The sequence below is a fragment of the Apodemus sylvaticus genome, chromosome X (assembly GCF_947179515.1).
Source record: "Apodemus sylvaticus chromosome X, mApoSyl1.1, whole genome shotgun sequence".
NCBI lineage: Eukaryota > Metazoa > Chordata > Mammalia > Rodentia > Muridae > Apodemus > Apodemus sylvaticus.
The window spans coordinates 44709390-44723147 of NC_067495.1; the positions used below are offsets into that span (position 1 = coordinate 44709390).

Here is a 13758-nt window from a genome sequence, read left to right on the forward strand (position 1 = left end):
ACAGCCTATGAAAATTCTGAGAGAAGTATTTGCTGCTTGTAGGTCGGTTGACATGGTTAGCTAACTGCCCTGGGCCCTGTATTGATTTTGCTCAATAGGAAATTGATCGTGAATTGCAGAAGAAGAAAGAGGAGCTGAATGCAGTGCGCAGGCAAGCTGAGGGCTTGTCTGAGAATGGGGCCGCAATGGCAGTGGAGCCAACTCAGATCCAGCTCAGCAAGCGCTGGCGGGAAATTGAGAGCAATTTTGCTCAGTTTCGAAGACTCAACTTTGCACAAATTGTGAGTTGTTACTGGCAAACCTACATATGTGTTTGCAGCTACTACTATATTAACAGAAGCCTACTAACATCAGCAAAAATCTGGGCTCAATAACAAATAGTGTGCATAATAAAAGTGAGTAGTTCCCTTCAATGTTGGGCTTCTGTAACTCAAAGTTTAATTTTCAAGAATAAGGACAAAAGAACAAATGATAGGAAAACCCCCATTATTCAAAATGAAAAATATACATCTTAATTTCTTTTGCTACATCATTTTTCATAACATTGGCAATGTGAATTTCTCAACTTCTCATACATTTATTTACTTCAGTGTCTAATCCAGAAATATGTATTGCTTTCCTGAGATCATCCCATGCTAATTTTACTTTCTTACTGTATACCTGGTAAATAATAAATATTTTATGGAATATATTATTGCAACCTACATAAGATCTTATCTTATTGATTTGAATTATATTACTACAGACTTTTCTTTTGGATTAGGCACTTACAATGTTACAGTACTCATGAAACAAACTGGATGACTAGGATATGTTGATATTTGATGGACAAAATCAAGAGGATGGAATATTTCTCATATTCTCTTTGAAAACACAATTCAATATTGTATAATCAGTGATGATTGATTGTAAAAAAAATAGTAGAAACTACAGACACTTTTTGATGAATACCTTCTTATTCCTGCTTCAAGTTCTTAGAAGATGAAGAAGAAGGACCACCATCTGTAATTTCCAGAAAGTACTCATCACAAGCCCAGGATATAAATGTCTGAGACAAAATGTTTGGTTGGAGAATATGAAACAGTTATCCAACCATTTTGCATTGTGTAAATATCAACTGCATGGGGTTCAATTAAAAATAATAGTTCTTCTGTGATATTATTCATTCCACATAATACAGTGTATATGTAAGTTATGTAAGTAATTAAAATAACCATTTTATGAATGGGTATGGGAAACTACATGGCATACTGTTGTGACATCTTTTAAGCTTTTTAGAAAATTCATAAGTGTAAGTTATTTATGAATACGACAATCTAAAGATTAATTGTAGCTAACTATTGCAAACAGTTTGAAGAAAAATTAAGAAATGCGAACCAGGAATGATGGCACATACTTGTAATTATACATATTAGGTATACAAAGTAGAAACAGGAGTTCAGGGTCAGCCCATCTCTCAAAATTTTAAAAAATAAAAAGAACAATATCGGAACTCTTTTAAGTCTTAATTTCTCCTGATTGAACATTAAAATCTATGATTTTTCATATTTAACATAATGTATCCAAATCACTAAGACTTACAATAAGCAATATAAAAATTCTGGCAGAATAATTTATATGTATGTGGGAGAGTTCATGTGTGTGGAGGGGGCATGAATGCAGGTGTGGTTAAATGTGCATATGTTAATGCAGGTCAGATTTTAAGTGAGAAGACTTCATGTATTACTCTTTAGGTCCCAGTCATCAATAATTGGTGGTGGTTGTAGTAGTGGTGACAGTGGTGGTGGTGGTGGTGGTGGTTGTGGTTGTGATGGTGGTGAGGAAGACTGGTCTTCTAATTACTCTGGAACACATATGATTGCAAATAATATAACTATACGTGGTCCTGGAGCTTGAAAACAATTTCTAGTCATGATTCTTGCAAGCCAAACATTTTCCCTTTGAAACTACCTCACTATATCCTAGTAAAATAATTTTATTTTTATTTAATCGAATATTTTGAAAACAGTCCATAGCTTATGAAATCCATTTTTCTGTTCATAAATGGTAAGTGATTTATATATATATATATATATATATATATATATACTCTTTGAACCACTAAGACAGTTAAGCTCATTGTGGGTAAATTGTTTAATGTTGAAATAATAACTTTATCTAATCTATTGTGATCAATCCACATTATAAGTAGGTGAAATTCATAGGCAAACAGTTATCTACAGATTCAAAGAGTATTTACAGAAATTGAGGAGAGATCTTGTGATTCAATCAATGAAGAGTAGGAGTCTGTGAGAATTTTCTTTTTTTTTATTCGATATATTTTTTATTTACATTTCAAATGATTTCCCCTTTTCTAGCCCCCCACTCCCCGAAAGTCCCATAAGCTCCCTTCTCTCCCCCTGTCCTCCCACCCACCCCTTCCCACTTCCCCGTTCTGGTTTTGCCCTATACTTCTTCACTGAGTCTTTCTAGAACAAGGGGCCACTCCTCCTTTCTTCTTGTACCTCATTTGATGTATGGATTATGTTTGGGGTATTCCAGTTTTCTAGGTTAATATCCACTTATTAGTGAGTGCATACCATGAGTCACCTTTTGAGTCTGGGTTACCTCACTTAGTATGATGTTTTCTAGCTCCATCCATTTGCCTAAGAATTTCATGAATTCATTGTTTCTAATGGCTGAATAGTACTCCATTGTGTAGATATACCACATTTTTTGCATCCACTCTTCTGTTGAGGGATACCTGGGTTCTTTCCAGCATCTGGCAATTATAGATAGGGCTGCTATGAACATAGTAGAGCATGTATCCTTATTACATGGTGGGGAATCCTCTGGGTATATGCCCAGGAGTGGTATAGCAGGATCTTCAAGTGAGGTGCCCAGTTTTCGGAGGAACCGCCAGACTGATTTCCAGAGTGGTTGTACCAATTTGCAACCCCACCAGCAGTGGAGGAGTGTTCCTCTTTCTCCACATCCTCTCCAACACCTGCTGTCTCCTGAATTTTTAATCTTAGCCATTCTGACTGGTGTAAGGTGAAATCTCAGGGTTGTTTTGATTTGCATTTCCCTAATGACTAATGAAGTTGAGCATTTTTTAAGATGCTTCTCCGCCATCTGAAATTCTTCAGGTGAGAATTCCCTGTTTAACTCTGTACCCCATTTTTTAATAGGGTTGTTTGGTTTTCTGGAGTCTAACTTCTTAAGTTCTTTATATATATTGGATATTAGCCCTCTCTCTGAATTAGGATTGGTGAAGATCTTTTCCCAATTTGTTGGTTGCCGATTTGTCCTTTTGATGGTGTCCTTTGCTGTACAGAAACTTTGTAATTTTATGAGGTCCCATTTGTCAATTCTTGATCTTAGAGCATACGCTATTGGTGTTATGTTCAGAAATTTTCTCCCTGTACCAATGTCCTCAAGGGTCTTCCCCAGTTTCTTTTCTATTAGCTTCAGAGTGTCTGGCTTTATGTGGAGGTCCTTGATCCATTTGGATTTGAGCTTAGTACAAGGCGATAAAGATGGATCAATTCGCATTCTTCTGCATGCTGACCTCCAGTTAGGTTGTTATTGGTCTTTTTGATAAACAGTAATACTTAATGTCTTCCAAAGTTCCATAGCAGGAAACCATGTATACCTTTTAGTAGAAATATGTTTATACAAATTAGGATCTACTAAGACAACTTTGTCTGCTGAAAATTATAAAAGACATGGAAACTAGAATAAATGTACACTGTAGTACACATCAAAAAGGTTCCATAATGTAAAATTGGAGAACATGAGGAAAAGAATTATTTTATATAATTAGGCTATACTTAATATGATCACATAAGAGTTTACATGATTTCTTAAATTAAATAAAACTCTACCTACTAAGGAAAAACAATGAGTCCATACCTATATAGTTTTTAAAGGATATCTATATATTAAATGAACAAGAATGTACAAAAGCAGCTGAAGTCTAACAATACTCACAGAAGACATTGCATCAGCATTAGATATTAAATACAATAGATGTTAGATAGTATTCTGTATACTAGAGGCAAGGCATTCCTATGTGATATTATTGTGTATAGAAAAGTATTTTAAGTATTCTTGAATAAAGGATTAATATTATTATTTTTAAAGAAATATATTAACAGAATAATATATGAAATTGAATATTGTAAATTTATCTTCCCTATTTAAATAAGAATATTAGAAGATTTTATAGTAAAATTCCAATAAATGCTGGAAAGAATACAATATTATGTTACATTGTGAGGTACACATACCTTTGTGCATCTGTTGCTTGAATCTCTTAAGCAAAAATATGCAATCCATTCCAGAGTCTATTTCTAAAATATTATATAAAATGATTCCTTAACATAGATTTCATACTGACACACAAAGCGTAATTTTTGTATTTTATCTTTTACTACATAATGAAAAAATACTATTGTGATTAAAATGTGGGAAGCTTTGCCTTTGCATAAATACCACATGGATTTTTGTCTTCACTTTGAAATATAAACAAACGCTATCAGCTCCCAATGTAATATCCCTGGAAAATATTGGAAAATAAAATGTTCTTATGTGGAGACAGAATGTTCTTTAGTAAATATAGTTGTTAATATAAAAGACTATTAATAGTTGACAAGGCAATTATTGGCCCAGGAGTTAGTTGCTTATAGAATTTCCATCCTCTCAGCTTTAGTACTCTCATTAATATATCACAAAAGGTTAAGAAAGGAATTACAAACATGAAGATTCTATCCACATATTTTTACTAATATTTTGATAATTGCAATTGCGATAGCCATTTCTATAGTACTTTTTGTATTTTCCCCTATTTATGTAGCTTGATACTTTGGTGGATGATTAAGAAAGAAATATATTTAAAGTAGAATGGATTTCTGAGAATACAGCAAAGTGACTGATTTTGGATAAAAGTTCAAATAAAGTCCATTTTTCAAAGGAGACATAAATACATATATCATCATCTGTGATACTGAACCTAGTAGTTAAAACAAAATTTGGGACCATTCAAATCAATAATTCTACATACCTATCCCAAGATTCATTATGGAGATGGAAATAAAAGCCTTGCCTACATATAGAATCTAAAGAACTACATTTAGTATATAAAGGAGAACAGAGAAATTCACATTGGAATAAAAGCAATTTCTGGGATGCAATTTGTTTAGAATTTTCTAAAATTATTCAGTGTTCTAGTACTCCAACTCACAAAATGGCCATGAATTATAAGAGACATACATATTAACAAAATAATATAAAAAATGCCCGCTTATTTTAGAGCATTGATATAAACCAGAAGGTAATGAAAGAATGGAATAAATTATCTATAAACACTAAGTGTTGTTTTATATAAGTTCTTTGAAGTATAAATTTAAAAGGCTGGGTAGATAGATGAATCATATGATTGTTGCACAAGAATGAGGATCTGAGTTTGATCCCCTGAACCAAGAAGCAAATCGAGATATTGAGCCAGGAATTTATGATTGGAGGAAGAGCAATTGGATCTTTCATACTCCCTGACCAGCCTGAGACCAAGGCCAATGAGAATAAATATTTTAAAAGTGTAGCATCAGAGGAATAACAATATATGTTAGCCAGCAGTCTCTCAAAGAGCACTCATATGTACACACATGCACACACATATGAGCCTGCACGAACATGTACTCTACACGAACAAACACACAAAGTAATGCCAATGGAATAAACTACTTTTCAGACCAGAGGTGAATTTACTAACATAAGAATCTCATGGATTGTAGATGGAAGTTTTGTTTTAAACAAAGTAACTGGAGGAAGGACATTTAGGTAAGGTAAATGTTCTAAAGAAGGAAAAAAAGATAAACAGAAAAAATGAAGGATTGCATTTCACACACAAGTAACTTATCTATACATCACACACAAGTAAACTAAAATATTGTGTACTGGTGCCATGAAACATGCCTAAGAAGGGTATTGACTGGACCTAACCTGCTCTATCGCCCACTTGTTTCCTTTTAATCTTTATTGATCATAGGTTCTCCCAACTTTTCTTTAAGGACGAAATGCTTCTAGAATAAGTCCTAGGATATTTTCTGATTTTAAGCTGAATTATATTAGTCTTAATGTTTTATGATTTAATAACAAAATAAGCCAGTGTCATTACATTTTAAAACTCAGGAAAATCATTTTTCCATGATCTGCCTTTGTAACTTTATTGAATTTTCATGTAAAAATCTTCAACCAAATTTCTTTAACTGTTATCAAAATAAACAGGGTAAACATTGGAAAATATGCATCATATATGTCAAATCAAAAGCATTTCAATTGATTCTCCTGTGTTTTAATTTGACATTCTAACTTAAATTTCAAAGGATATAAGACCTGCCTAGGTCACTGCTCTCTCTCCTCCCCCCCTCTCTCTCTCTCTCTCACACACACACACACACACATCCTCTCTCCCTCCCTTTTCCTCTCTCTCTCTCTCCTTCCCTCCCTCCATCTTTACATACACACATAAAGTGCTTACATACATCAAACACACATACACACACACACGCACACACAGACATATGTACACACACAGAGACCTTACCTTCACATTCATACTTCACAAATGTCTTCACTATTTCTTTTACATTGTAGTATAATGATATGTAGTCTTTTTATTAAGTATCATTATAAAAAAAAGAGTGATCCAATAACAGTTTTGCAATTTTGTGTCTAGAGAACAAATGGTTAGATTTATAACATATGTGTGTCTATAATTCAGGCACTTATTATTAAAAACATGATAATATCTTATAGGTCTCAAAATTTTATAGATTAATTTTGTATGTTAATAACTTTGCAACGAGTTTAGATATGACTTAAGTACAGTATAAAATCTCTATATACTAGATTTTATACACACACACACACACACACACACACACACACACATATATATATATATATATATATATATATATATATATATATACACAAGATTTGTAGATAAAATGGTTAATTTAAGCAAGGAACTGAACTATGAGAACAATTATTAAATTGAGTTGTACACAGTTATGTTAGCACAGAACCTTTTCTTTTCTGAGTATCTTTAGCCTGAAGACTTTAGTGTGTATTAAATTGGAAATAATTATAATAAAATATTCGTGTACTTTAAATGAAACTTGTCATTTTATACACATATGATTTATCAATGCCTGGCTAACAATAGCTCAATAAACTAAAATAATTATAGTAAATGTGTCAAACTATTCCCCACTATTTTAGTAGATTATAGTTATACTATGCTTATAATTGTACATATGTCCATGCTATGAATTAATGTTATGACAAAGGACTACATTAATTAGAGTATTTTATGAACAATATATAAACATTAGTCAAAATGTCGTTATCTTTCTTATTGTAATAGAATGTCAGATTGTACTATCAAATAGAAATAAATGTATTTCATGAAAATAGTGATAACTAAAATAGCACAAGTAATACATTTTTCTAGGATTATTACATGTCAAAACAAAATAAAGTCTAATGCAATTCTATATGTGGAATTTTAGTACATATTTTTATTAAAAATGAATGTGTAACTTACTTTGACATTAAATTCTGTTTACCACTGAAATTGTTATCATCTTCCTTGGAATGATATAAGCCTCAACATTTATTTCAGAGCATAGAAGTAGATTGAAGCAATAAGTGGATTACATCTTTTATAGATAGGAGTATGTAGTAAAATGTTGTTTAAGTAAATAGAAATGATTTTAATTATTTCTTTTCTTATTCCCTGATACTCCATTTGTTTGTGAGGTCCATTGATAGATCTTTACAATATATATCTATAACTGCAACTACATGATAAATGATAAATGATAAAGCATTTCTATAATTTACCTTAGTTTCAAGGATTTAAGGGAAAGCATTCCAACCTGAAAATACAGTTTAATTGTAAATTATCAACTGATTTTGTTAATGTAGTTTCCTTTCTATTAATAATTAGTGATGATCTTTTCTTTTATGTTTCATATTTCTACTAAATTTTAAAAAACCTCAATAAAAATTGAAGGTGCACTGATATTGTAGTTGTACACACTTAGTAGATGACTACAAAGAAGAACAACTTTTGTTTTGGATACACTGGCTTGGTATTTCTTTTCTTTAACAAACATTTGTTCAGTGACTGCTATGTGCTAGACAACACAAAACATAAACCAGAACTGGCACATCCATAGCAATCATAAAAAAGACGTGATATTGGAGAAATCTAATTCAAACAATGAAGATGAAAAAATGAACAATAATTTATGCTCATCAATTTGACCTCCATTTGCAAAACAATAAAAAGTCTAATTTTCTCCAATCTAAATTTGCTTTGAAAATATGGAACAGCAGCTGGGTGGGAGCTCAGAAGCTTTTGTGATGGAGTTGGAAATATCCTTCTTAGCATGCCTGAAACAAATGGTCAAAAATAATTAAATTGCTTGTACCATCTGGGATTCATTCCGATTCTTCAATGATTACTTAAGGCTTTCATTGTATAGGATTTATTCTGTGAAGAGATGAGTAAAAGGATTTCAAGTAAATTCATAACACTTCCCACTTTCACTTTCATTATTAAAACAGACTTACAATGTTTTCAAGTTTGCTAAATTATCTCCAAATTCTTCTGCTCCTTTATGAACAAATGTCTTTTAACATATTAATATGCGTACAAGATTTTATTAGCAGTAACCTAAGTGTACTTATTTTTAAATGTAAATAAGGCAAATATCTAATAAATACAAAAACAAAAAATATAATGAGACTATTATATAGCATAGTTATTGTACAGAAAATTCCCTTCTTTGCTTTATTTAATATTTTGAATATTAGTCCATACTCATTTAGTAACAGAAATATATACAATAGATAACTAAATGAAAGTCTAAGCTGATTGAATCCTCAAATTTGAAGCCATATGCAATAATCATCGTTAACTTTTTAAATTCTTAAATTACAATTAAAAACATGATAGCTATAACAATGCAAGTAATTTGTGAATAAAGGAAACATGTATTATATGTAAACCTAATGTTTACACATACACATATATGTATAAAACCTTCAAATTCATTGAAAATGCAAGGTCATTGATAATTGTTTGTTACATAGTAATGCAACAAAACATAATGTTAGAAATAATTTTAAGAAATATTTCCAGAAGATTCATGAAAAGAATATTTCTTAATACATCTTTTATATAATGGAATGTATCCATGGCAAAGTTTCACCTATTTGAAAATACTTAGAATTATTTTCTGCATCTGAACATGATTCAAAACATTTTAGATGAATAGATTCTATGTAGTCACACACATACATGAAACATGAGAATTATCAAGTGTGCTATGTTAGTCTTTCCTTGATTTTAAAGTTAGTTTTGCTAATAAGGATACATACAGATTTTTTAATTCATCTTTTCATATGCTTCACTGTCTTCAATAGGTGCCTTGCCCCATTTTGCTGTTCCCCTTCCCTGCTCCACAGTATGTTACTGCTTCATGCTACTTTCACTACATTGTCCTCCTTTATTGAATATCCCTAAGGTCTGTTCTTTCCCTGCATGAGCCATTTTGTAATTTCATCAAACATGCACACATACACATGCACATGCAAATACATGCACATACACACACATGCACACACACACGGGGGGAGAGAGAGAGACACAAACAGAGACAGAGAGACAGAGGCAGAGAGACAGAGACAGGGAAACAGAGAGACAGAGAGAGACAGAGACAGACAGAGAGACAGAGAGACAGAGAGACAGAGATGAGAGAGTGCAAGAGAGGCTATTAAGATATAGAGCCTGCCTATAAAGTTTAACTTGATGATTTTCCACTTACCACTTATGTCCATTATTTAAAGACTTCATATTTTTATAATATGTATGGTGAAATAGCATCTTTATGTATATAGACCACATTTTCTTTATCAGTTTCTGTGGACATGCTAAATGAATCCTGTTTCTTAGCTATAGAATAGTACTGCAACAAAAAACGTTGTGCAATATTCTAGTTATAAAAGTTAAGTTCCTTTGAGTATATGTCCAGGAGAGGTACAGATGGGTCTTATGGTAGTTCTCATTTCATGTATTTGAAAATATTTGGACCTGATATCACTACACTATGAACCACTTAACATTGCTGATAGCAATGAGTAAGGATTCCTATTTCTTTCGTAGACACATGTAATAGTTTTCATTTGTGTTCTAAATGTTATCCATTCTGAGTTAGATTATAAAATTACTCCTTGAGTTTTATTAGTGGCAAAATATGAAATAAGCATATGAAATACTTATCATATATTTATTATACCTTTTAATTTCTCCATTCAAGAACTGCCTATTCAATTCCTTTGGTCATTTATTAATTGGCAGAAATTGTGATGCTTAGATTTGTAGTTCTTTCTTGTTGTTGTTGGTTGTTTTTCTTGAGACGGAGTTTCTCTGTGTAGCCCTGGCTGTCCTGGAACTCACTATGTAGATCAGGCTGGGCTTGAACTCAGAAATATGCCTGCCTCTTCCTCCAGGAGTTCTGGGATTACAGGCGTGTGCCACCACCACCCAGCAGGTTTTGTAGTTCTTGATAAACATTCTGATAAAGAGTTGACAAAGATTTTCTCTCATTTTTGATTTCTCTTCTCTGTTTATTGTATCTCTGACTATCCAAAAGACTGATAGTTTCATGTAACTACATTTATCAGTTCTTGGAATTACTATATGTGCTATTGGAGTACTTTAATTACAACCTTCTCTGGTCTTTGCTTGCTCCTTCCTTTGAGACAGAGTTTTGCTTCGCATGTTTAGATGGATAGAAAATTTCTGCATGGATGAGGGTATCCTTCAACTTTGCCAATCCTTTTGCTACAACCCCCAGAATACTGGGGTTATAGCAGTGAGGCACTACACCAAATTCTACCCACTTTAGTTCTTTTTAAATATACCTTAATTAATTATTTAAGAATTGTGTACAATGTAATTTAGGCATATTCATCCTTGTTCCCCCAACTCTTCTCTTATAAATTCTGTTTTTCACTGAACTTTGTGTCCTGTTTATCTGCTTGTTTGTTAGCTTAGTTAGGTTGTTATTGGTGGTGGTGGTGGTCGTCATGGTGGTAGTGGTAGTGATGATGGTGTTTTTCAATCATGGACAATTTATGCTGTCCAGTATTCATGTATATGAAGCTTTTCACAAAAGTGTATTGACATATAGGAGCTATTCTCTCAAACAAAACTAATCCTTCTGCTTCAGAAGCTAAGAATTACAAATAGCTCTTCATCTAGTGGTAGAATATTGTGCCCAACTGTATTATGCTGGGACCACAGGGAGTTCATCAATGTAGGTGCCCTGCTGTGTCCAGAAGACACTGATTCTTTGTAGTCATTCACCACCCTGTGTTCTTTCACATTTTATACTCTTCTTCTCAAATGATTATGCCCCTTGTTCACAATAATTTCTGCAACTTGGGAAGAGTGGATGCAGTATATTCATTCCCTTTAGGGATGAATATTCTGTAGTCTTTTATTCTTTGTACTTTGGCCAGTTATTTGTCTCTGTATTGTTCATTATTAATGTAAACAGAAGCTTCTCTGATGATGATTGCAAGATAACTTATGTTATTGGTACAAGGATAAGTTATTAGATGTTGGTATCATTGTACATCCATTTTGCAGAAGAAAAGTAGTATGTTTTTTCTAGTGCCCAAGTCTTTTCTGTCTGCAAGTTCTTAGCCCAGTAATCAGGCCATGTATTTTTTCATCTTTTAGAATTGGCCTTGATTACAATCAGAATGTGTTTACTCCTAAAACATTATGCTGCTTACACCAGTGAACATATATTGCCAGGCAAGAAATTAAGGTTCACAGATTGGTCTGTATATTGCCTTTCAGCACTTTGAAAGTATCTACTAGGAGGAAGATTCCAGTCAATACCAGGTTAATTTTTTCATATTCTGTGATCAAAGTTCTTGTACCCTTCGGCAATAAGGTCTTATTGTAAAATTCTGGAGAATAACTAAGAGCACTGGCAATATCCTACAATTTTTTGGAGCAAGGTACTTTGAGCTCTCACTAGTCAACAACTCCAAAAAGGATAACTTTTTCTTGGGGCTGGGTTTTTACATTTTTAGCATCAGTGTCTCCAAGAGTGACTGATATGCTGTTAGTTACCATTTCCCACTCTTATTCAGTATATTTTTCTGATTCTGAAATGGAACAATATGACAATATAAAGAAATAAATGTTGTACAAGTATGAAAAAGAGATTCCTATTTGCAGAATATATCATATTATATTTAAAATACCCAAAACACTCCATCAGAAAAATGTTGAAAGTGATAAATATTATCATTTAATTATGAGATGCAAAATGAGCATGAGAAATAGAGAAACATCCCATTCATATAAGTTCCAAAGGCATATAAGCTACCTAGGAGTAAACATAACAAAGGAGATAAAGATTTTCTAAAATGAAAATAACTACACTGAAGAAACTAATTGAAGAAGGCAACGAAAATTGGTAAGACCATCAATATTCATGGGCTAGATGAGCTAACATTGTGCATAATTGTTACATTCCCTGAAATGGTCACAGATACAACACAACACCTACTAAATTATGAAAGATTTCTGCATTGAACTAGAAAAAAAAGTCCCTAAATTTATATGGGAACACTAAATGAATTCAAATAACCAAAGCAGCCATAAACATCAATAACACCACTGAAAGGATTTCAATAGCCAAATTATATTGCATAGCTACATTGACAAAGACAGCATTATGCTGGCCAACAACAGACATTTGACCAATTGACTAGAATGGAGTATTCAAAAATAAATCTTTACAGTTATCCCCATTTAAATTTGGGGGAGGGTGCCTACAATGTACAAAAGAAATGTGGCAGTTTCTCTACCAAATATTGGATAATATCACATGTAGTTCATCATTTTACCTAAGATGTTTGCTGTTCTCTATCAATTTATAAGATGAAGATGCATATAAAAATCTATATATTTCCTAGTCCAGTGCTTTGTCTGATACTGTCCACAGAAATCTTTCAGTCATGTCTATTACATTTTACAATATCATCCCAGTATTTACTTTATCACTTTCTGAACATTGTAATTTTATATATGTATTCAGGTTTATGGATATTCATACTTCCTTATATTTTGCTTCTCTTTCTGTGTGATATATAGTATAATATATATATTTTTTCACTATTGTTATAGTGCCATTTGCTGTAACAAGTAAAGGATAGAAATAGTTTACAATTCACTGAATTTTAGTAATGTTTTCATTTTCCTATAGCATACTGTGTCATGACAAACTACATGGATAGCATGGAAAAACATATTCAGATGAAAATCCACTATTATAACAAGGGTATATGCTGCAAACTTAGAGTCAATAATAAAAGCCCAACATTATGTCTCATTTATGTGAACATTTTGGGACATAAAGTCTTATCCCATAAGAGTAATTCGCTGCAATGAAGGTAGATTTTTTTCATTTATGTCATATAAGGTATAGATATAGGACAAAAATATGCAAAGTGAATATAATTGTAGTATCACAATATATGCATAATGCATTTTCTAAATAAGGAGATCAATGTAACAATGTGGTAATTTATTATTTATGAATTTCCTTCTTTGTCCATGAAGTATCTTTCTGGGAATATAATGATCTAACAGTATGCAAGAAAACACAGAACTAAGTT

General features: G+C 32.3%; 1 protein-coding gene across 1 annotated transcript in view; it reads left to right on the top strand.

Annotated features, from left to right (window-relative positions):
- Positions 1–13758, top strand: part of Dmd (dystrophin) — a 1772476-nt gene that overhangs the window by 543247 nt on the left and 1215471 nt on the right. Inside the window, exon 37 of the mRNA XM_052170230.1 lies at positions 99–281. Coding sequence (XP_052026190.1) covers positions 99–281 — 183 coding nt within the window. The remainder of the gene's footprint in view (positions 1–98; positions 282–13758) is intronic.